The sequence below is a fragment of the Sabethes cyaneus genome, chromosome 2 (genome assembly GCF_943734655.1).
Source record: "Sabethes cyaneus chromosome 2, idSabCyanKW18_F2, whole genome shotgun sequence".
NCBI lineage: Eukaryota > Metazoa > Arthropoda > Insecta > Diptera > Culicidae > Sabethes > Sabethes cyaneus.
This window is the reverse complement of record NC_071354.1, coordinates 100,120,434-100,142,701: the sequence shown is the minus strand read 5'-3', so window position 1 is coordinate 100,142,701 and position 22,268 is coordinate 100,120,434. Positions and strand designations below refer to the sequence as shown.

Here is a 22,268-nt window from a genome sequence, read left to right as displayed (position 1 = left end):
GCCCACTGGAATTTTACGGAATTCATCCAAAATGGGCCAAACACGAAAGTTCTGCGGCGTAGCTCAAATTTTGTGTACATGTTTTGTTAACGAAAACTAGCTTACATGCAAAGTTTAAGCACGATCTGAGCACTTTTATGTTTGACCCATTTTGGGTGGTATGGGAGATCGAGCCAAGGGCCCACTGGAATTTTACGGAATTCATCCAAAATGGGCCAAACACGAAAGTTCTGCGGCGTTGCTCAAATTTTGTGTACATGTTTTGTTAACGAAAACTAGCTTACATGCAAAGTTTAAGCACGATCTGAGCACTTTTATGTTTGGCTCATTTTGGGTGGTATGGGAGATCGAGCCAAGGGCCCACTGGAATTTTACGGAATTCATCCAAAATGGGCCAAACACGAAAGTTCTGCGGCGTTGCTCAAATTTTGTGTACATGTTTTGTTAACGAAAACTAGCTTACATGCAAAGTTTAAGCACGATCTGAGCACTTTTATGTTTGGCTCATTTTGGGTGGTATGAGAGATCGAGCCAAGGGCCCACTGGAATTTTACGGAATTCATCCAAAATGGGCCAAACACGAAAGTTCTGCGGCGTAGCTCAAATTTTGTGTACATGTTTTGTTAACGAAAACTAGCTTACATGCAAAGTTTAAGCACGATCTGAGCACTTTTATGTTTGACCCATTTTGGGTGGTATGGGAGATCGAGCCAAGGGCCCACTGGAATTTTACGGAATTCATCCAAAATGGGCCAAACACGAAAGTTCTGCGGCGTTGCTCAAATTTTGTGTACATGTTTTGTTAACGAAAACTAGCTTACATGCAAAGTTTAAGCACGATCTGAGCACTTTTATGTTTGGCTCATTTTGAGTGGTATGGGAGATCGAGCCAAGGGCCCACTGGAATTTTACGGAATTCATCCAAAATGGGCCAAACACGAAAGTTCTGCGGCGTTGCTCAAATTTTGTGTACATGTTTTGTTAACGAAAACTAGCTTACATGCAAAGTTTAAGCACGATCTGAGCACTTTTATGTTTGGCTCATTTTGGGTGGTATGGGAGATCGAGCCAAGGGCCCACTGGAATTTTACGGAATTCATCCAAAATGGGCCAAACACGAAAGTTCTGCGGCGTAGCTCAAATTTTGTGTACATGTTTTGTTAAAGAAAACTAGCTTACATGCAAAGTTTAAGCACGATCTGAGCACTTTTATGTCTGACACATTTTGGGTGGTATGGGAGATCGAACCAAGGGCCCACTGGAATTTTACGGAATTCATCCAAAATGGGCCAAACACGAAAGTTCTGCGGCGTAGCTCAAATCTTGTGTACATGTTTTGTTAACGAAAACTAGCTTACATGCAAAGTTTAAGCACGATCTGAGCACTTTTATGTTTGGCTCATTTTGGGTGGTATGGGAGATCGAGCCAAGGGCCCGCTGGAATTTTACGGAATTCATCCAAAATGGGCCAAACACGAAAGTTCTGCGGCGTTGCTCAAATTTTGTGTACATGTTTTGTTAACGAAAACTAGCTTACATGCAAAGTTTAAGCACGATCTGAGCACTTTTATGTCTGACCCATTTTGGGTGGTATGGGAGATCGAGCCAAGGGCCCACTGGAATTTTACGGAATTCATCCAAAATGGGCCAAACACGAAAGTTCTGCGGCGTAGCTCAAATTTTGTGTACATGTTTTGTTAACGAAAACTAGCTTACATGCAAAGTTTAAGCACGATCTGAGCACTTTTATGTTTGGCTCATTTTGGGTGGTATGGGAGATCGAACCAAGGGCCCACTGAAATTTTACGGAATTCATCCAAAATGGGCCAAACACGAAAGTTCTGCGACGTAGCTCAAATTTTGTGTACATGTTTTGTTAACGAAAGCTAGCTTACATGCAAAGTTTAAGCACGATCTGAGCACTTTTATGTTTGGCTCATTTTGGGTGGTATGGGAGATCGAACCAAGGGCCCACTGGAATTTTACGGAATTCATCCAAAATGGGCCAAACACGAAAGTTCTGCGGCGTAGCTCAAATTTTGTGTACATGTTTTGTTAACGAAAACTAGCTTACATGCAATGTTTAAGCACGATCTGAGCACTTTTATGTTTGGCTCATTTTGAGTGGAATGGGAGATCGAGTCGGGCCCACTGGAATTTTACGGAATTCATGCAAAATGGGCCAAACACGAAAGTTCTGCGGCGTAGCTCAAATTTTGTGTACATGTTTTGTTAACGAAAACTAGCTTACATGCAAAGTTTAAGCACGATCTGAGCACTTTTATGTTTGGCTCATTTTGGGTGGTATGGGAGATCGAGCCAAGGGCCCACTGGAATTTTACGGAATTCATCCAAAATGGGCCAAACACGAAAGTTCTGCGACGTAGCTCAAATTTTGTGTACATGTTTTGTTAACGAAAACTAGCTTACATGCAAAGTTTAAGCACGATCTGAGCACTTTTATGTTTGGCTCATTTTGGGTGGTATGGGAGATCGAGCCAAGGGCCCACTGGAATTTTACGGAATTCATCCAAAATGGGCCAAACACGAAAGTTCTGCGGCGTAGCTCAAATTTTGTGTACATGTTTTGTTAACGAAAACTAGCTTACATGCAAAGTTTAAGCACGATCTGAGCACTTTTATGTCTGACACATTTTGGGTGGTATGGGAGATCGAACCAAGGGCCCACTGGAATTTTACGGAATTCATCCAAAATGGGCCAAACACGAAAGTTCTGCGGCGTAGCTCAAATTTTGTGTACATGTTTTGTTAACGAAAACTAGCTTACATGCAAAGTTTAAGCACGATCTGAGCACTTTTATGTTTGGCTCATTTTGGGTGGTATGGGAGATCGAACCAAGGGCCCACTGGAATTTTACGGAATTCATCCAAAATGGGCCAAACACGAAAGTTCTGCGACGTAGCTCAAATTTTGTGTACATGTTTTGTTAACGAAAGCTAGCTTACATGCAAAGTTTAAGCACGATCTGAGCACTTTTATGTCTGACACATTTTGGGTGGTATGGGAGATCGAACCAAGGGCCCACTGGAATTTTACGGAATTCATCCAAAATGGGCCAAACACGAAAGTTCTGCGGCGTAGCTCAAATTTTGTGTACATGTTTTGTTAACGAAAACTAGCTTACATGCAAAGTTTAAGCACGATCTGAGCACTTTTATGTTTGGCTCATTTTGGGTGGTATGGGAGATCGAGCCAAGGGCCCACTGGAATTTTACGGAATTCATCCAAAATGGGCCAAACACGAAAGTTCTGCGGCGTAGCTCAAATTTTGTGTACATGTTTTGTTAACGAAAACTAGCTTACATGCAAAGTTTAAGCACGATCTGAGCACTTTTATGTCTGACACATTTTGGGTGGTATGGGAGATCGAACCAAGGGCCCACTGGAATTTTACGGAATTCATCCAAAATGGGCCAAACACGAAAGTTCTGCGGCGTAGCTCAAATTTTGTGTACATGTTTTGTTAACGAAAACTAGCTTACATGCAAAGTTTAAGCACGATCTGAGCACTTTTATGTTTGGCTCATTTTGGGTGGTATGGGAGATCGAACCAAGGGCCCACTGGAATTTTACGGAATTCATCCAAAATGGGCCAAACACGAAAGTTCTGCGGCGTAGCTCAAATTTTGTGTACATGTTTTGTTAACGAAAACTAGCTTACATGCAAAGTTTAAGCACGATCTGAGCACTTTTATGTTTGGCTCATTTTGGGTGGTATGGGAGATCGAACCAAGGGCCCACTGGAATTTTACGGAATTCATCCAAAATGGGCCAAACACGAAAGTTCTGCGGCGTAGCTCAAATTTTGTGTACATGTTTTGTTAACGAAAACTAGCTTACATGCAAAGTTTAAGCACGATCTGAGCACTTTTATGTTTGGCTCATTTTGGGTGGTATGGGAGATCGAACCAAGGGCCCACTGGAATTTTACGGAATTCATCCAAAATGGGCCAAACACGAAAGTTCTGCGGCGTAGCTCAAATTTTGTGTACATGTTTTGTTAACGAAAACTAGCTTACATGCAAAGTTTAAGCACGATCTGAGCACTTTTATGTCTGACACATTTTGGGTGGTATGGGAGATCGAACCAAGGGCCCACTGGAATTTTACGGAATTCATCCAAAATGGGCCAAACACGAAAGTTCTGCGACGTAGCTCAAATTTTGTGTACATGTTTTGTTAACGAAAGCTAGCTTACATGCAAAGTTTAAGCACGATCTGAGCACTTTTATGTTTGGCTCATTTTGGGTGGTATGGGAGATCGAACCAAGGGCCCACTGGAATTTTACGGAATTCATCCAAAATGGGCCAAACACGAAAGTTCTGCGGCGTAGCTCAAATTTTGTGTACATGTTTTGTTAACGAAAACTAGCTTACATGCAAAGTTTAAGCACGATCTGAGCACTTTTATGTCTGACACATTTTGGGTGGTATGGGAGATCGAACCAAGGGCCCACTGGAATTTTACGGAATTCATCCAAAATGGGCCAAACACGAAAGTTCTGCGGCGTAGCTCAAATTTTGTGTACATGTTTTGTTAACGAAAACTAGCTTACATGCAAAGTTTAAGCACGATCTGAGCACTTTTATGTTTGGCTCATTTTGGGTGGTATGGGAGATCGAGCCAAGGGCCCACTGGAATTTTACGGAATTCATCCAAAATGGGCCAAACACGAAAGTTCTGCGGCGTAGCTCAAATTTTGTGTACATGTTTTGTTAACGAAAACTAGCTTACATGCAAAGTTTAAGCACGATCTGAGCACTTTTATGTCTGACACATTTTGGGTGGTATGGGAGATCGAACCAAGGGCCCACTGGAATTTTACGGAATTCATCCAAAATGGGCCAAACACGAAAGTTCTGCGGCGTAGCTCAAATTTTGTGTACATGTTTTGTTAACGAAAACTAGCTTACATGCAAAGTTTAAGCACGATCTGAGCACTTTTATGTTTGGCTCATTTTGGGTGGTATGGGAGATCGAACCAAGGGCCCACTGGAATTTTACGGAATTCATCCAAAATGGGCCAAACACGAAAGTTCTGCGGCGTAGCTCAAATTTTGTGTACATGTTTTGTTAACGAAAACTAGCTTACATGCAAAGTTTAAGCACGATCTGAGCACTTTTATGTTTGGCTCATTTTGGGTGGTATGGGAGATCGAGCCAAGGGCCCACTGGAATTTTACGGAATTCATGCAAAATGGGCCAAACACGAAAGTTCTGCGACGTTGCTCAAATTTTGTGTACATGTTTGTTAACCAAAACTAGCTTACATGCAAAGTTTAAGCACGATCTGAGCACTTTTATGTTTGACCCATTTTGGGTGGTATGGGAGATCGACCCAAGGGCCCACTGGAATTTTACGGAATTCATCCAAAATGGGCCAAACACGAAAGTTCTGCGGCGTTGCTCAAATTTTGTGTACATGTTTTGTTAACGAAAACTAGCTTACATGCAAAGTTTAAGCACGATCTGAGCACTTTTATGTCTGACACATTTTGGGTGGTATGGGAGATCGAACCAAGGGCCCACTGGAATTTTACGGAATTCATCCAAAATGGGCCAAACACGAAAGTTCTGCGGCGTAGCTCAAATTTTGTGTACATGTTTTGTTAACGAAAACTAGCTTACATGCAAAGTTTAAGCACGATCTGAGCACTTTTATGTTTGGCTCATTTTGGGTGGTATGAGAGATCGAGCCAAGGGCCCACTGGAATTTTACGGAATTCATCCAAAATGGGCCAAACACGAAAGTTCTGCGGCGTAGCTCAAATTTTGTGTACATGTTTTGTTAACGAAAACTAGCTTACATGCAAAGTTTAAGCACGATCTGAGCACTTTTATGTTTGGCTCATTTTGGGTGGTATGGGAGATCGACCCAAGGGCCCACTGGAATTTTACGGAATTCATCCAAAATGGGCCAAACACGAAAGTTCTACGGCGTAGCTCAAATTTTGTGTACATGTTTTGTTAACGAAAACTAGCTTACATGCAAAGTTTAAGCACGATCTGAGCACTTTTATGTCTGACACATTTTGGGTGGTATGGGAGATCGAACCAAGGGCCCACTGGAATTTTACGGAATTCATCCAAAATGGGCCAAACACGAAAGTTCTGCGGCGTAGCTCAAATTTTGTGTACATGTTTTGTTAACGAAAACTAGCTTACATGCAAAGTTTAAGCACGATCTGAGCACTTTTATGTTTGGCTCATTTTGGGTGGTATGAGAGATCGAGCCAAGGGCCCACTGGAATTTTACGGAATTCATCCAAAATGGGCCAAACACGAAAGTTCTGCGGCGTAGCTCAAATTTTGTGTACATGTTTTGTTAACGAAAACTAGCTTACATGCAAAGTTTAAGCACGATCTGAGCACTTTTATGTTTGACCCATTTTGGGTGGTATGGGAGATCGAGCCAAGGGCCCACTGGAATTTCACGGAATTCGTCCAAAATGGGCCAAACACGAAAGTTCTGCGGCGTTGCTCAAATTTTGTGTACATGTTTTGTTAACGAAAACTAGCTTACATGCAAAGTTTAAGCACGATCTGAGCACTTTTATGTTTGGCTCATTTTGGGTGGTATGGGAGATCGAGCCAAGGGCCCACTGGAATTTTACGGAATTCATCCAAAATGGGCCAAACACGAAAGTTCTGCGGCGTTGCTCAAATTTTGTGTACATGTTTTGTTAACGAAAACTAGCTTACATGCAAAGTTTAAGCACGATCTGAGCACTTTTATGTTTGGCTCATTTTGGGTGGTATGGGAGATCGAGCCAAGGGCCCACTGGAATTTTACGGAATTCATCCAAAATGGGCCAAACACGAAAGTTCTGCGGCGTAGCTCAAATTTTGTGTACATGTTTTGTTAACGAAAACTAGCTTACATGCAAAGTTTAAGCACGATCTGAGCACTTTTATGTTTGGCTCATTTTGAGTGGAATGGGAGATCGAGTCGGGCCCACTGGAATTTTACGGAATTCATGCAAAATGGGCCAAACACGAAAGTTCTGCGGCGTAGCTCAAATTTTGTGTACATGTTTTGTTAACGAAAACTAGCTTACATGCAAAGTTTAAGCACGATCTGAGCACTTTTATGTTTGGCTCATTTTGGGTGGTATGGGAGATCGAGCCAAGGGCCCACTGGAATTTTACGGAATTCATCCAAAATGGGCCAAACACGAAAGTTCTGCGACGTAGCTCAAATTTTGTGTACATGTTTTGTTAACGAAAACTAGCTTACATGCAAAGTTTAAGCACGATCTGAGCACTTTTATGTCTGACACATTTTGGGTGGTATGGGAGATCGAACCAAGGGCCCACTGGAATTTTACGGAATTCATCCAAAATGGGCCAAACACGAAAGTTCTGCGGCGTAGCTCAAATTTTGTGTACATGTTTTGTTAACGAAAACTAGCTTACATGCAAAGTTTAAGCACGATCTGAGCACTTTTATGTTTGGCTCATTTTGGGTGGTATGGGAGATCGAGCCAAGGGCCCACTGGAATTTTACGGAATTCATCCAAAATGGGCCAAACACGAAAGTTCTGCGACGTAGCTCAAATTTTGTGTACATGTTTTGTTAACGAAAACTAGCTTACATGCAAAGTTTAAGCACGATCTGAGCACTTTTATGTCTGACACATTTTGGGTGGTATGGGAGATCGAACCAAGGGCCCACTGGAATTTTACGGAATTCATCCAAAATGGGCCAAACACGAAAGTTCTGCGGCGTAGCTCAAATTTTGTGTACATGTTTTGTTAACGAAAACTAGCTTACATGCAAAGTTTAAGCACGATCTGAGCACTTTTATGTTTGGCTCATTTTGGGTGGTATGGGAGATCGAGCCAAGGGCCCACTGGAATTTTACGGAATTCATCCAAAATGGGCCAAACACGAAAGTTCTGCGACGTAGCTCAAATTTTGTGTACATGTTTTGTTAACGAAAACTAGCTTACATGCAAAGTTTAAGCACGATCTGAGCACTTTTATGTCTGACACATTTTGGGTGGTATGGGAGATCGAACCAAGGGCCCACTGGAATTTTACGGAATTCATCCAAAATGGGCCAAACACGAAAGTTCTGCGGCGTAGCTCAAATTTTGTGTACATGTTTTGTTAACGAAAACTAGCTTACATGCAAAGTTTAAGCACGATCTGAGCACTTTTATGTTTGGCTCATTTTGGGTGGTATGGGAGATCGAACCAAGGGCCCACTGGAATTTTACGGAATTCATCCAAAATGGGCCAAACACGAAAGTTCTGCGGCGTAGCTCAAATTTTGTGTACATGTTTTGTTAACGAAAACTAGCTTACATGCAAAATTTAAGCACGATCTGAGCACTTTTATGTCTGACACATTTTGGGTGGTATGGGAGATCGAACCAAGGGCCCACTGGAATTTTACGGAATTCATCCAAAATGGGCCAAACACGAAAGTTCTGCGGCGTAGCTCAAATTTTGTGTACATGTTTTGTTAACGAAAACTAGCTTACATGCAAAGTTTAAGCACGATCTGAGCACTTTTATGTTTGGCTCATTTTGGGTGGTATGGGAGATCGAACCAAGGGCCCACTGGAATTTTACGGAATTCATCCAAAATGGGCCAAACACGAAAGTTCTGCGGCGTAGCTCAAATTTTGTGTACATGTTTTGTTAACGAAAACTAGCTTACATGCAAAGTTTAAGCACGATCTGAGCACTTTTATGTTTGGCTCATTTTGGGTGGTATGGGAGATCGAGCCAAGGGCCCACTGGAATTTTACGGAATTCATCCAAAATGGGCCAAACACGAAAGTTCTGCGGCGTAGCTCAAATTTTGTGTACATGTTTTGTTAAAGAAAACTAGCTTACATGCAAAGTTTAAGCACGATCTGAGCACTTTTATGTTTGGCTCATTTTGGGTGGTATGGGAGATCGAGCCAAGGGCCCACTGGAATTTTACGGAATTCATCCAAAATGGGCCAAACACGAAAGTTCTGCGGCGTAGCTCAAATTTTGTGTACATGTTTTGTTAACGAAAACTAGCTTACATGCAAAGTTTAAGCACGATCTGAGCACTTTTATGTCTGACACATTTTGGGTGGTATGGGAGATCGAACCAAGGGCCCACTGGAATTTTACGGAATTCATCCAAAATGGGCCAAACACGAAAGTTCTGCGGCGTAGCTCAAATTTTGTGTACATGTTTTGTTAACGAAAACTAGCTTACATGCAAAGTTTAAGCACGATCTGAGCACTTTTATGTTTGGCTCATTTTGGGTGGTATGGGAGATCGAACCAAGGGCCCACTGGAATTTTACGGAATTCATCCAAAATGGGCCAAACACGAAAGTTCTGCGGCGTAGCTCAAATTTTGTGTACATGTTTTGTTAACGAAAACTAGCTTACATGCAAAGTTTAAGCACGATCTGAGCACTTTTATGTTTGGCTCATTTTGGGTGGTATGGGAGATCGAGCCAAGGGCTCACTGGAATTTTACGGAATTCATCCAAAATGGGCCAAACACGAAAGTTCTGCGGCGTAGCTCAAATTTTGTGTACATGTTTTGTTAAAGGAAACTAGCTTACATGCAAAGTTTAAGCACGATCTGAGCACTTTTATGTCTGACACATTTTGGGTGGTATGGGAGATCGAACCAAGGGCCCACTGGAATTTTACGGAATTCATCCAAAATGGGCCAAACACGAAAGTTCTGCGGCGTAGCTCAAATTTTGTGTACATGTTTTGTTAACGAAAACTAGCTTACATGCAAAGTTTAAGCACGATCTGAGCACTTTTATGTTTGGCTCATTTTGGGTGGTATGGGAGATCGAGCCAAGGGCCCACTGGAATTTTACGGAATTCATCCAAAATGGGCCAAACACGAAAGTTCTGCGGCGTAGCTCAAATTTTGTGTACATGTTTTGTTAACGAAAACTAGCTTACATGCAAAATTTAAGCACGATCTGAGCACTTTTATGTCTGACACATTTTGGGTGGTATGGGAGATCGAACCAAGGGCCCACTGGAATTTTACGGAATTCATCCAAAATGGGCCAAACACGAAAGTTCTGCGGCGTAGCTCAAATTTTGTGTACATGTTTTGTTAACGAAAACTAGCTTACATGCAAAGTTTAAGCACGATCTGAGCACTTTTATGTTTGGCTCATTTTGGGTGGTATGGGAGATCGAACCAAGGGCCCACTGGAATTTTACGGAATTCATCCAAAATGGGCCAAACACGAAAGTTCTGCGGCGTAGCTCAAATTTTGTGTACATGTTTTGTTAACGAAAACTAGCTTACATGCAAAGTTTAAGCACGATCTGAGCACTTTTATGTTTGGCTTATTTTGGGTGGTATGGGAGATCGAGCCAAGGGCCCACTGGAATTTTACGGAATTCATCCAAAATGGGCCAAACACGAAAGTTCTGCGGCGTAGCTCAAATTTTGTGTACATGTTTTGTTAAAGAAAACTAGCTTACATGCAAAGTTTAAGCACGATCTGAGCACTTTTATGTCTGACACATTTTGGGTGGTATGGGAGATCGAACCAAGGGCCCACTGGAATTTTACGGAATTCATCCAAAATGGGCCAAACACGAAAGTTCTGCGGCGTAGCTCAAATTTTGTGTACATGTTTTGTTAACGAAAACTAGCTTACATGCAAAGTTTAAGCACGATCTGAGCACTTTTATGTTTGGCTCATTTTGGGTGGTATGGGAGATCGAGCCAAGGGCCCACTGGAATTTTACGGAATTCATCCAAAATGGGCCAAACACGAAAGTTCTGCGGCGTAGCTCAAATTTTGTGTACATGTTTTGTTAACGAAAACTAGCTTACATGCAAAGTTTAAGCACGATCTGAGCACTTTTATGTCTGACACATTTTGGGTGGTATGGGAGATCGAACCAAGGGCCCACTGGAATTTTACGGAATTCATCCAAAATGGGCCAAACACGAAAGTTCTGCGGCGTAGCTCAAATTTTGTGTACATGTTTTGTTAACGAAAACTAGCTTACATGCAAAGTTTAAGCACGATCTGAGCACTTTTATGTTTGGCTCATTTTGGGTGGTATGGGAGATCGAGCCAAGGGCCCACTGGAATTTTACGGAATTCATCCAAAATGGGCCAAACACGAAAGTTCTGCGGCGTAGCTCAAATTTTGTGTACATGTTTGGTTAACGAAAACTAGCTTACATGCAAAGTTTAAGCACGATCTGAGCACTTTTATGTTTGGCTCATTTTGGGTGGTATGGGAGATCGAACCAAGGGCCCACTGGAATTTTACGGAATTCATCCAAAATGGGCCAAACACGAAAGTTCTGCGGCGTAGCTCAAATTTTGTGTACATGTTTTGTTAACGAAAACTAGCTTACATGCAAAGTTTAAGCACGATCTGAGCACTTTTATGTTTGGCTCATTTTGGGTGGTATGGGAGATCGAGCCAAGGGCCCACTGGAATTTTACGGAATTCATCCAAAATGGGCCAAACACGAAAGTTCTGCGGCGTAGCTCAAATTTTGTGTACATGTTTTGTTAACGAAAACTAGCTTACATGCAAAGTTTAAGCACGATCTGAGCACTTTTATGTTTGGCTCATTTTGGGTGGTATGGGAGATCGAACCAAGGGCCCACTGGAATTTTACGGAATTCATCCAAAATGGGCCAAACACGAAAGTTCTGCGGCGTAGCTCAAATTTTGTGTACATGTTTGTTAACCAAAACTAGCTTACATGCAAAGTTTAAGCACGATCTGAGCACTTTTATGTCTGACACATTTTGGGTGGTATGGGAGATCGAACCAAGGGCCCACTGGAATTTTACGGAATTCATCCAAAATGGGCCAAACACGAAAATTCTGCGGCGTTGCTCAAATTTTGTGTACATGTTTTGTTAACGAAAACTAGCTTACATGCAATGTTTAAGCACGATCTGAGCACTTTTATGTTTGGCTCATTTTGAGTGGAATGGGAGATCGAGTCAAGGGCCCACTGGAATTTTACGGAATTCATGCAAAATGGGCCAAACACGAAAGTTCTGCGACGTTGCTCAAATTTTGTGTACATGTTTGTTAACCAAAACTAGCTTACATGCAAAGTTTAAGCACGATCTGAGCACTTTTATGTTTGGCTCATTTTGGGTGGTATGGGAGATCGAGCCAAGGGCCCACTGGAATTTTACGGAATTCATCCAAAATGGGCCAAACACGAAAGTTCTGCGGCGTAGCTCAAATTTTGTGTACATGTTTTGTTAACGAAAACTAGCTTACATGCAAAGTTTAAGCACGATCTGAGCACTTTTATGTTTGGCTCATTTTGGGTGGTATGGGAGATCGAACCAAGGGCCCACTGGAATTTTACGGAATTCATCCAAAATGGGCCAAACACGAAAGTTCTGCGGCGTAGCTCAAATTTTGTGTACATGTTTTGTTAACGAAAACTAGCTTACATGCAAAGTTTAAGCACGATCTGAGCACTTTTATGTTTGGCTCATTTTGGGTGGTATGGGAGATCGAGCCAAGGGCCCACTGGAATTTTACGGAATTCATCCAAAATGGGCCAAACACGAAAGTTCTGCGGCGTAGCTCAAATTTTGTGTACATGTTTTGTTAACGAAAACTAGCTTACATGCAAAGTTTAAGCACGATCTGAGCACTTTTATGTTTGGCTCATTTTGGGTGGTATGGGAGATCGAGCTAAGGGCCCACTGGAATTTTACGGAATTCATCCAAAATGGGCCAAACACGAAAGTTCTGCGGCGTAGCTCAAATTTTGTGTACATGTTTTGTTAACGAAAACTAGCTTACATGCAAAGTTTAAGCACGATCTGAGCACTTTTATGTTTGGCTCATTTTGGGTGGTATGGGAGATCGAGTCAAGGGCCCACTGGAATTTTACGGAATTCATCCAAAATGGGCCAAACACGAAAGTTCTGCGGCGTAGCTCAAATTTTGTGTACATGTTTGTTAACCAAAACTAGCTTACATGCAAAGTTTAAGCACGATCTGAGCACTTTTATGTTTGGCTCATTTTGGGTGGTATGGGAGATCGAACCAAGGGCCCACTGGAATTTTACGGAATTCATCCAAAATGGGCCAAACACGAAAGTTCTGCGGCGTAGCTCAAATTTTGTGTACATGTTTGTTAACCAAAACTAGCTTACATGCAAAGTTTAAGCACGATCTGAGCACTTTTATGTTTGGCTCATTTTGGGTGGTATGGGAGATCGAACCAAGGGCCCACTGGAATTTTACGGAATTCATCCAAAATGGGCCAAACACGAAAGTTCTGCGACGTTGCTCAAATTTTGTGTACATGTTTGTTAACCAAAACTAGCTTACATGCAAAGTTTAAGCACGATCTGAGCACTTTTATGTCTGACACATTTTGGGTGGTATGGGAGATCGAACGAAGGGCCCACTGGAATTTTACGGAATTCATCCAAAATGGGCCAAACACGAAAATTCTGCGGCGTTGCTCAAATTTTGTGTACATGTTTGTTAACCAAAGCTAGCTTACATGCAAAGTTTAAGCACGATCTGAGCACTTTTATGTTTGGCCCATTTTGGGTGGTATGAGAGGTCGAGCCGAGGGCCCACTGGAATTTTACGTAATCAGATTCATCCAAAATGGACCTAGCGATAACTTCCCTGTTTTTTCTTTTTTTTTCAGTTTTCTCTGATTTCTGACTTCCCAGTATTCCTTGCGTTTTCAGCTTTCTTTGTTTTCTGTTTTCTCTGCTTTTTCAATTTTCTCTGTTTTCTGACTTTCCTAGTATTCCTTCGTTTCCAGTTTTCTCTGTTTTTTGACTTCCGTATTTTCTCTGTTTTCTGGTTTTGCAGTTTTGTCTGTTTTCTGACTTCCCAGTTTTCTCTGCTTTTCCAGTTTTTTCTGTGTTCTGACATCCTGTTTTTTCTGTTTTTTTTTAGTTTTCTCTATTTTCTGTTTTCCGTGTGTTTTCTGTTTCTGATTGTTAGTTTTCTCTGTTTACTGACTTCTCTGTATTACCTGCTTTTTTAGTTTTCTCTGTTTTCTGACTTCCCTTTTTCTCTTCGTTTCCAGTTTTCTCTGTTTTCTGACTTCCGTATTTTCTGTTTTCGGGTTTAGCAGTTTTGTCTGTTTTCTGACTATCGACCAACCTCGTGTTTTTAGTCTTGACCTTGAAATGCGGTCAAGCATATTATTATTATTTTTTGAAACGGTGGCTCTACAATTGATTAACAGACGGTAGGGGAAATTAATGAAAAATTTTTGGAATGGAAGGGAAAGAGCGGAATGATGAGGGAGGGGGGAGGGGGTTATTGGCAGCTACGCTTAACAAGTAGGCGTAACTCCTACCTTTTGTCCAATGGTGTATGGTCGAACCAAGCTATAATGTGAGATTATAATAGGATTCGAACCCACAACACCCGCCAGTGCATGTGACTCGCTGGTACCCATGTACCTTTGAACCGCAGAGACGCTGGACAAATGGAGACTGCACAACCCACTTATCAAGATAGCGACGTATCTCGTTGGGTTATTTTTAGCCACAAATTGCGTCTCTTCCTCCGTCTACTGTAGAAACCACCGACCGAGAAGTTTAATGCTTAACCGCATTTCAAGGTCAAGACTAAAAACAAAAGGTTGATCTATTTTATAGGAATGGAGCCTTTCCCTGAAAACCCGTGCTGAGAATCGTGGCTAACTCGCTGACAGACGAACAGCGTCACGCACAGTACCTTGTAAGTCGCAAGGGCCGGCTTAATGTCGTCGTCCTGACAGTAAAAGCTGCCTGAAACTGTGGAATTGATTTTGCGCAAGCACCTGGAAAATCCACAACTCTCTCTTCGGGACATCGGAAAACAACTCGGAATCGTGAAGTCAACGATGATGAGTCGCGTGAATAAACGTTACTACGAAACTCTGAGCATCGAACGGAAGAAGAAATGCGGTCAGAATGGAATCCCAACGCTCCAAATTGTGTCGAACGGCAAAATACGGTAGGAAAGTCACGGGCCCGGAAACTCAAATGAATCTGGATTACTTTCAGCTTGATGTTGTGAAAAGTACATCAGTTGAAAAAACACTTCAGAGAAGCTCCAGTTTAACCCACATCCTTGTAACGGTATCGTTATTTACCTATCATATTTTGGCTGGTATTGTCGCCACAGGGCCTATGGGTTTGGGTTTGGCAACTTCGAACAAGCTGCTTCCGTTAGGTGTCGAAGTGTTACAGTCTGATTCCTGGATTGTCTATTTCGTAAATTATTTAATGCAGTTTAATTTGTGCTGACGAAGCCTCATTGTCTTATCGAGGATGATGACTCTTACGCATGGATGGAAGATCAGCGATTTTGATAAAATCTGTGAGTTATCGCCACACGCACAGATCACGATCCGTACAGATCATGACAAACAATGAATCTTTAGCGTTGATCACAAGATTTTGTTCTTTAAACAGTCTCAGCAGTCGATCATAGTGTTACATTTTACCTAGCTGCGAGAAAAGAGGTCACACATGTTGTTTGTATTGCGATTCATGCGATGCACACAACCATCTGTATCTGTTATATTTCTCAACGCAATCATGCAATGAATGCAATCTACATGAGGATTGTCATAATCTGTGCGGATCGCGACAAAGTGTTTGTCGCTTGTAAGTAGTGATGTCAATGAATCTGAATCTGATCGCTCCTATGATCTTGATCGCTAGAAGCGATTTTTTTCCATCACTGCTCTTACGTCAACGCGGACTGCCGGCAGTTTCCGGGGCTACTGTTCTTCGCCACAAGTTGCGAAGGAAATAAGGAAGCAGAAACTTTCAAAGTTTGCCAAGAAATATATGATTTGGCAAGCGATATGGCAAACATATGGCACATATGGCAAACAGAGTGCGCCGTTCGTGACTACCGGGGCTGTCAAAGGAGAGATCTACCTCAAGGAGTGACAACAGAAGCGTCTGCTTCCTTTGTTGAAGCAACACGAGGGCCCCACGATCCTCTGCCCGGATCTAGCTTAGTGCCACTATTTAAAGGATGTTCTAAAGTGGTACGAAGACAACGGGGTCGCTTTGGTATTTAAGGACATGAACTCCACCAACACATTGGAACTAAGGCCCATCGAAAAATACGGGCTATTATGAAGCAGGCACTACGGAAGCATTTCAAGGAGGTCAAATCTGAGAAAGACATGAAGAAAAAGTCGGTTTCGTAAAAAAGAAGCTGGAGCCGGATGTTGTACAGAAACTTATGAGTCAAGTCAAGCGTAAGGATCGAGCATACGGTTATGGTATTGAAGCTGAATGAAATAAATATACCAGAAGCTTACTAATGGGCTATATTTTATTGTCTCAAAGTTTGAAAAGGATCGGTTTACTAAGTAATTTTCTACAGCATTTTTTCCGCGATGCAATTTGATGTGGGACACCTTTTAATCGTAGGATCTACGTATATCAAAGTAAACTTCAAGAATATTATATTTTTGGTCAATTTCTTTGCTCTGCAAACAAACTACCTACATTTAAAGATGCGTTATTATACTTTAACACGTAACAGTACCATCAGCATTGAGTACACACTTTTATAAATCTGAGATTAGTGAAATGAATTTTTTCGAGATATAAGAAAGACCGTTATGCACCTCAGAATACCTACCTTAAGAAAAGTTTCCACATTCAGTATACCCAAAACAGCCGTCGGAGAAATTGGCCTTTGAGTCGCGGCAAGAAATAAAATTGCTTGTTTCTGGTCACGAACAGGGAGAGCAAACCAAGCGAATGAGCCCACTACTGTCATTAACTGATCATTCTGAATGAAATATACAATTTAAATAAAGTAAAATTTGATTCAAAATAAATCACTACAAATGATTTTAATTCACCTTCATCTGGAGATGAGTTCCAAGAAAGCACATAAAAAATATCTGGAAAGACGCGAAGAAAACGACCACCATTCCAATATACCAATTTATCTAGAAAAATGAAATAATAAATGAATACAAATAAACTTTTTTTTGCAACTCATATCCAATACCAGAACAAATGAAGCCAAACTGATCGTCACGCAGGAATAAAGTGAGGCGATAGCAAGGAGAAAGTAAACCTGAAACAAATCGACGATTTTTCTCATATAGTGTTGATGATACTGATGAATTTGAAGAACTTTGAACAACTGTTCGGAGACTTTCGCTTCGTCGACGCGCTTTTTCGTCATATCCTGCAATTCATCTAGCAATCCAATTATAGCATCAATATGTCCGGTAGCGGTAAGAACAAACAAAATATATGCAGCCTCTGAGGTCGTTGTTAAAAATGCGCCATAATAGCACAAATTAAACTGCATTAAATAATTTACGAAATAGGCAATCCAGGAATCAGAATGTAACACTTCGACACCTAACGGAAGCAGCTTGTTCGAAGTTGCCAAACCCAAAACCATAGGCCCTGTGGCAACAATACCAGCCAAAATATGGTAGGTAAATAACGATATCGTTACAAGGATGTGGGTTAAACTGGAACTTCTCTGAAGTGCTTTTTTAACTGATGTACTTTTCACAACATCAAGCTGAAAGTAATCCAGATTCATTTGATTCACTTCGAGGATTCTCTTGCGTGTAAGAATGAATGTGTAAATTTTTGACGACATCTGCGAGAAATTAATTCGTTATTACAATTCAAACAACATATTTTTGATTTTTAAATTATACGAATTTCACTTACCTGAATAGAAAACCCAAAAGTAGTTACCGTCATCAGAACCTTCTCAATTTCCTGTCGATACCAATAGGCCGTTTCAATCATTAAGTAAGTAAAGAAAAATAAAGTAAAGATTCCCCAGAGGAACGGAAAGTTGCAGAAGTTTATCTTTTTCCTAAACATGTTGATCCCCATGAAAGCATTGTGGCTGTCTATACGAACTACGGCATTTCGATAAATCACTTCAGCATCATCAACTGCAGGTTGAAACAAACGGTATCGCTTTAGTCCTTCCAAGATATCCATGGTTATCCTTGAGATGCTCAAGTGTTATGAACCGTTGAAGGTCAAAACATGGCCATTTAAATTACCTACTCAATGACCAATGACCATTCTATTTTCTTTCATCATAAACTAACCGGTTGATTTTCAAAGCTTTCCGATGTTCCGAGAAAATACATGATAGTTTACTTGGAATAGTGCACCTGCTTCGATTCGCAGACATGCCAACACTTCAAAGCAAACGAAAAATATTACTTTCTGGTCAATATTGATCGCACAATATAATTCTAATGTTCAATGATAAATTATTCAATCAAACAGTAGATTCATATTTTTGCCATTCTACTTTATAAATATATAGTATAAAGGTATAGAAATCACTCGGAAAACCGAAAATGGAAAGAAGGTCCTGCGAGCCGAATGTCATATACCATTCGACTCAGTTTCGAAAACTGAGTATTTTCTCTGTGTGTGTGCGCGCTTTCAATCTAACTCACTTTTCTCGGAGATGGCTGGACCGATTTTAATGTTCTTAGTGTCAAATGAAAGGCCTAGGTGTAGATCGCTATTCAATTTCATACTGATCGGACTTTTAGTTCAAAAGTTATGTATAAAAATACGAAAAACAATTTCATTATCTCATAGGTTCCTTAACGGATTTGAACAAAATTGATTGCATTTGAAAGGGGAGCCTTTCAAAACATTAACTTACAAATTTCATAATGAATGGGCTTGTGGTTTGAAAGTTACATAAAGAAATGTGATACAAAAGTATTTAAAACATATTTTTGTTACATATAAGCATTAATTCAATGGGAAATACTTTGCAATTTATTGTTATTTGAAAATTACTGTTGGGATCTATCAAACCGAGTTTTTGAAAATCGGATGATCCCTTCAAAAGTTGTTCAAACTTTAACACTTAAGCACTGTATATTAAAACTTTCAAAACGTGCAAAGCCAAAATATATCAATCAAGGGTCGATTGTATATAATGTATGTATGTATGCATGCGTGTATGTATGTATGTATGTATGTATGTATGTATGTATGTATGTATGTATGTATGTATGTATGTATGTATGTATGTATGTATGTATGTATGTATGTATGTATGTATGTATGTATGTATGTATGTATGTATGTATGTATGTATGTATGCATGTATGTATGTATGTATGTATGTATGTATGTATGTATGTATGTATGTATGTATGTATGTATGTATGTATGTATGTATGTATGTATGTATGTATGTATGTAAGTATGTATGTATGTATGTATGTATGTATGTATGTATGTATGTATGTATGTATGTATGTATGTATGTATGTATGTATGTATGTATGTATGTATGTATGTATGTATGTATGTATGTATGTATGTATGTATGTATGTATGTATGTATGTATGTATGTATGTATGTATGTATGTATGTATGTATGTATGTATGTATGTATGTATGTATGTATGTATGTATGTTTGTATGTATGTATGTGGTTTTAAAATGATTGATTTGCTACATATATTCATTCTGGAGTCTGGTAAGGAAAATACAATAGTAATAGTTGCTCGCAGTAAAGTGAAGCTTTAAAATATGGCTAACTGAATTGTACATACACATTCAGGTACTAAGAAATAAAAAAATGATCTTGTAGAAAAGCCAGGTCACGCCGCTAGGTGGATTAATTTGGGTTTTTCTTTCGAGTTTTAATTCGATTGAATTACGTCATCGCATAGAGCGTAGACACTTTATCTGTATGTAACTATACAGTGTCAGTGTTTTTTGGACGCGTTTTATTAAAAATGGGTTAATTTTTTTTTTCTTTTATTTTGTCATGTTTATTTAAATTAATATTTACAATTCAAGAATAGCTTTTAGCGAGTTGGTGTCTATTACATTATTGCAGTCATTAAGAAAACATATGTACTTTGAAACTAGGTTTAGTATTTTGGTTTTGCTTATTCTCGATATTCTATTAAGTACTGGTTGTTTAATATCTACATACTCCATTCTTCGTAGTCCGGGAAGGCACGCTGCGATCATCTGCTGCAGCAGTTTCCATGCATCAGCTGCTCGCGGGCACTCGACCAGTTTATGCTCCAACGTTTCTACTGCTGCGTGACAATACAAGCACTGTTCACTATCAACACGTTGAGTGATGTACATTAAGCGGCGATGCTCTGTTTTACCATTCACGAACAGATAGAGCACCGTTTTTTGATCTGACGACAGCCGCTGGTTCCGCAGTACGTTTGACCATATTTGACACCAGTTTGCTGTGGGGTTCTCACGCTCTACCTTTGGTTTTTCTGTACTGTCCACTAGATAGCGATGGATGTTATCGGAGGACGGGTTCACTAGGATGTGCGTTGGTAGTAAGGCGATTTGCTGTTGTAATTGTTTTATACACGGGCAGTTAACTGGCAGGTGTGTTCGAATTGTATTTGCTTCCAGAAAGGATTTATAAAATTGCATGGACTCCAATTCCCGAAGATGTCGGTTAACGAACAGTGCCTTGCATTTAAAGGCTGGTAATTGAAGATTCAGTCCACCTTGCCTTCGGTTGCGTGCCAGTTGTACCATTGGTATTCTTGCGGGGAGGCCGTGCCAAAGACATTTTCCCATCGCTGACGTTAACTTACCCACGTGCGCATTGGTTGGTTGCAAAACGGAGGCGATGTACCAAATTTTGGAAGTTGCGAAGGTGTTGAGCAAAGTTACCTTTTGCAGTAGATTTAGAGTCCTCATTGTATGCAAAAACAGTATTCTGGCGAATTTTGTTTGTAAATCATCCCAGTTTAGTTTGACCATTGTTCGTATAGAGTTGGTATAGATGATTCCTAATATTTTTATGCTTTCTGTTGTCTTTAGCCACGGTGCTTCAAGCGGTTCCCCGTTAGTGCCACCAACATCAATAGACATGGTTTTTTGGAGATTTAACTGCGCTCCATAAACGCGGTTAAAACGGCAGAACATATTGTAAATATCCGGTATCTTCCTAGCGGACGTGATTACTACGCTGATATCGTCAGCGTATGCGACGAATAGATCGGTTGCACATATTGACATATCGGCTTCAGCTGATCTAGCAACGGCAACAGATAAAGCGCAAAGGTAAGGGAACTCAGTGGGTTACCTTGAGCGATCGAGCGCTGCATGGCGATCGGTGGCGATAGATGTCCATCGATGAGCAGGCGAGAGGATGAGTGTTCCGCAAAACGTACCAGTAGTGCCACTAGCCTCGGGTTAAAGCCGAGTGAGCACATGTTGCCGAATAGAAATTCTCGGTTAACCCGATCGAACTATAGTTACTATATATATATAGTTCGGCGGATAGAAAATCGGGAGCCAAATAAACGTCAAAAGCGGAGCCAAAAGCTTTTCAAAATCCAAAATGCAGGAGTAATGTTAAAAAAACACACTTTATTTTCATAGAACCAGTCATTTTCAACACCCGCCAGTGATTATTTTTCGTAAAAACCTGCACATTTCACCATAATTTCAAATTTAATTTCATAAATCAGGGATGCCAATTCGCCTGGTTTTCTATCCGCCGAACTATATATATAGTAACTATAGATCGAACGCATGGTCCATATCGAATGATATTAGTTTGCCTCTCTGTTTTCGTTCGATTAGTTGCGCAATACGGTCCTTGATAGAGAGTGTGGCTTCGAATATGTTGTGCTCCGAGTTGGAGCATTTTTGTACTTTGCCCAGTACGCGATGTGTCTGCACGATTGTCATCAGCCTTCTCTTTAGAATGCGTCCCGGCCTTTCGGCCTATACGACCGCGCAGTGTTCCCGCTGCCCTCCTTTTTAACTAGCACTATTACACCGTCTACGTACTCAGTTGGAAAATTTGATTCGAGAGCTTCGTTTAATATCAGATTCAATTCTCTGTGAATTATGTCGAACGTTCGTAGAAAAAACTCTCTTGGCAGTCCATCACTTCCCGGAGACTTTCTTACGAAACTTGTTTGGATTGCTGCAAAGATTTCAGAAGTTGTTAACTCGTTCATGTGAAGCGACCCTCATTTCCCGCTGTAACGCTATATTTACGCATTTTCATCTAGCCGAGCCCGGATGAATCAACCCCGGTCGGCTAAGAACATAAATTCCGCATTCTATCCGATTACCCGCGCCGGTCAGTGGTTTTATCATTTACCCCCTCCACATGCATGTGTTATTGGCGCCGTCGTCCTGCGGAATAACTCTCCTGCAGATAAAGCTGTCGTCTCGTTGAGTTTCGGTCCTATTTGTTGCATACAGTTGCGTGTAGTATTCAAGTAGATGTCGTTCGATGT

The 22,268-nt window shown here is 40.8% G+C and overlaps 1 protein-coding gene across 1 annotated transcript; it reads right to left on the bottom strand.

Annotated features, from left to right (window-relative positions):
- Nucleotides 1–16,515: 16,515 nt before the first annotated feature.
- LOC128735773 (uncharacterized) lies at nt 16,516–17,981 on the bottom strand. The gene is made up of 5 exons (XM_053830260.1): nt 17,700–17,981; nt 17,014–17,625; nt 16,862–16,951; nt 16,636–16,788; nt 16,516–16,569 (listed from the first exon to the last, which is right to left on the bottom strand). The coding sequence occupies exons 1-5, from the start codon at nt 17,979–17,981 to the stop codon at nt 16,516–16,518; spliced, it is 1,191 nt and encodes a 396-aa protein (XP_053686235.1).
- Nucleotides 17,982–22,268: the final 4,287 nt, after the last annotated feature.

Bases quoted from the DNA above. Each gene is read 5' to 3' on its own strand.
- LOC128735773 (XM_053830260.1), bottom strand. From the start codon at position 17,981: ATGGATATCTTGGAAGGACTAAAGCGATACCGTTTGTTTCAACCTGCA. The intron at 16,952-17,013 runs GTATTGGATATG...TCATTTTTCTAG, and splicing joins GTTTGGCTTCATTTGTTCTG to ATAAATTGGTATATTGGAAT. The intron at 16,570-16,635 runs GTAGGTATTCTG...CACTAATCTCAG, and splicing joins ATGTGGAAACTTTTCTTAAG to ATTTATAAAAGTGTGTACTC.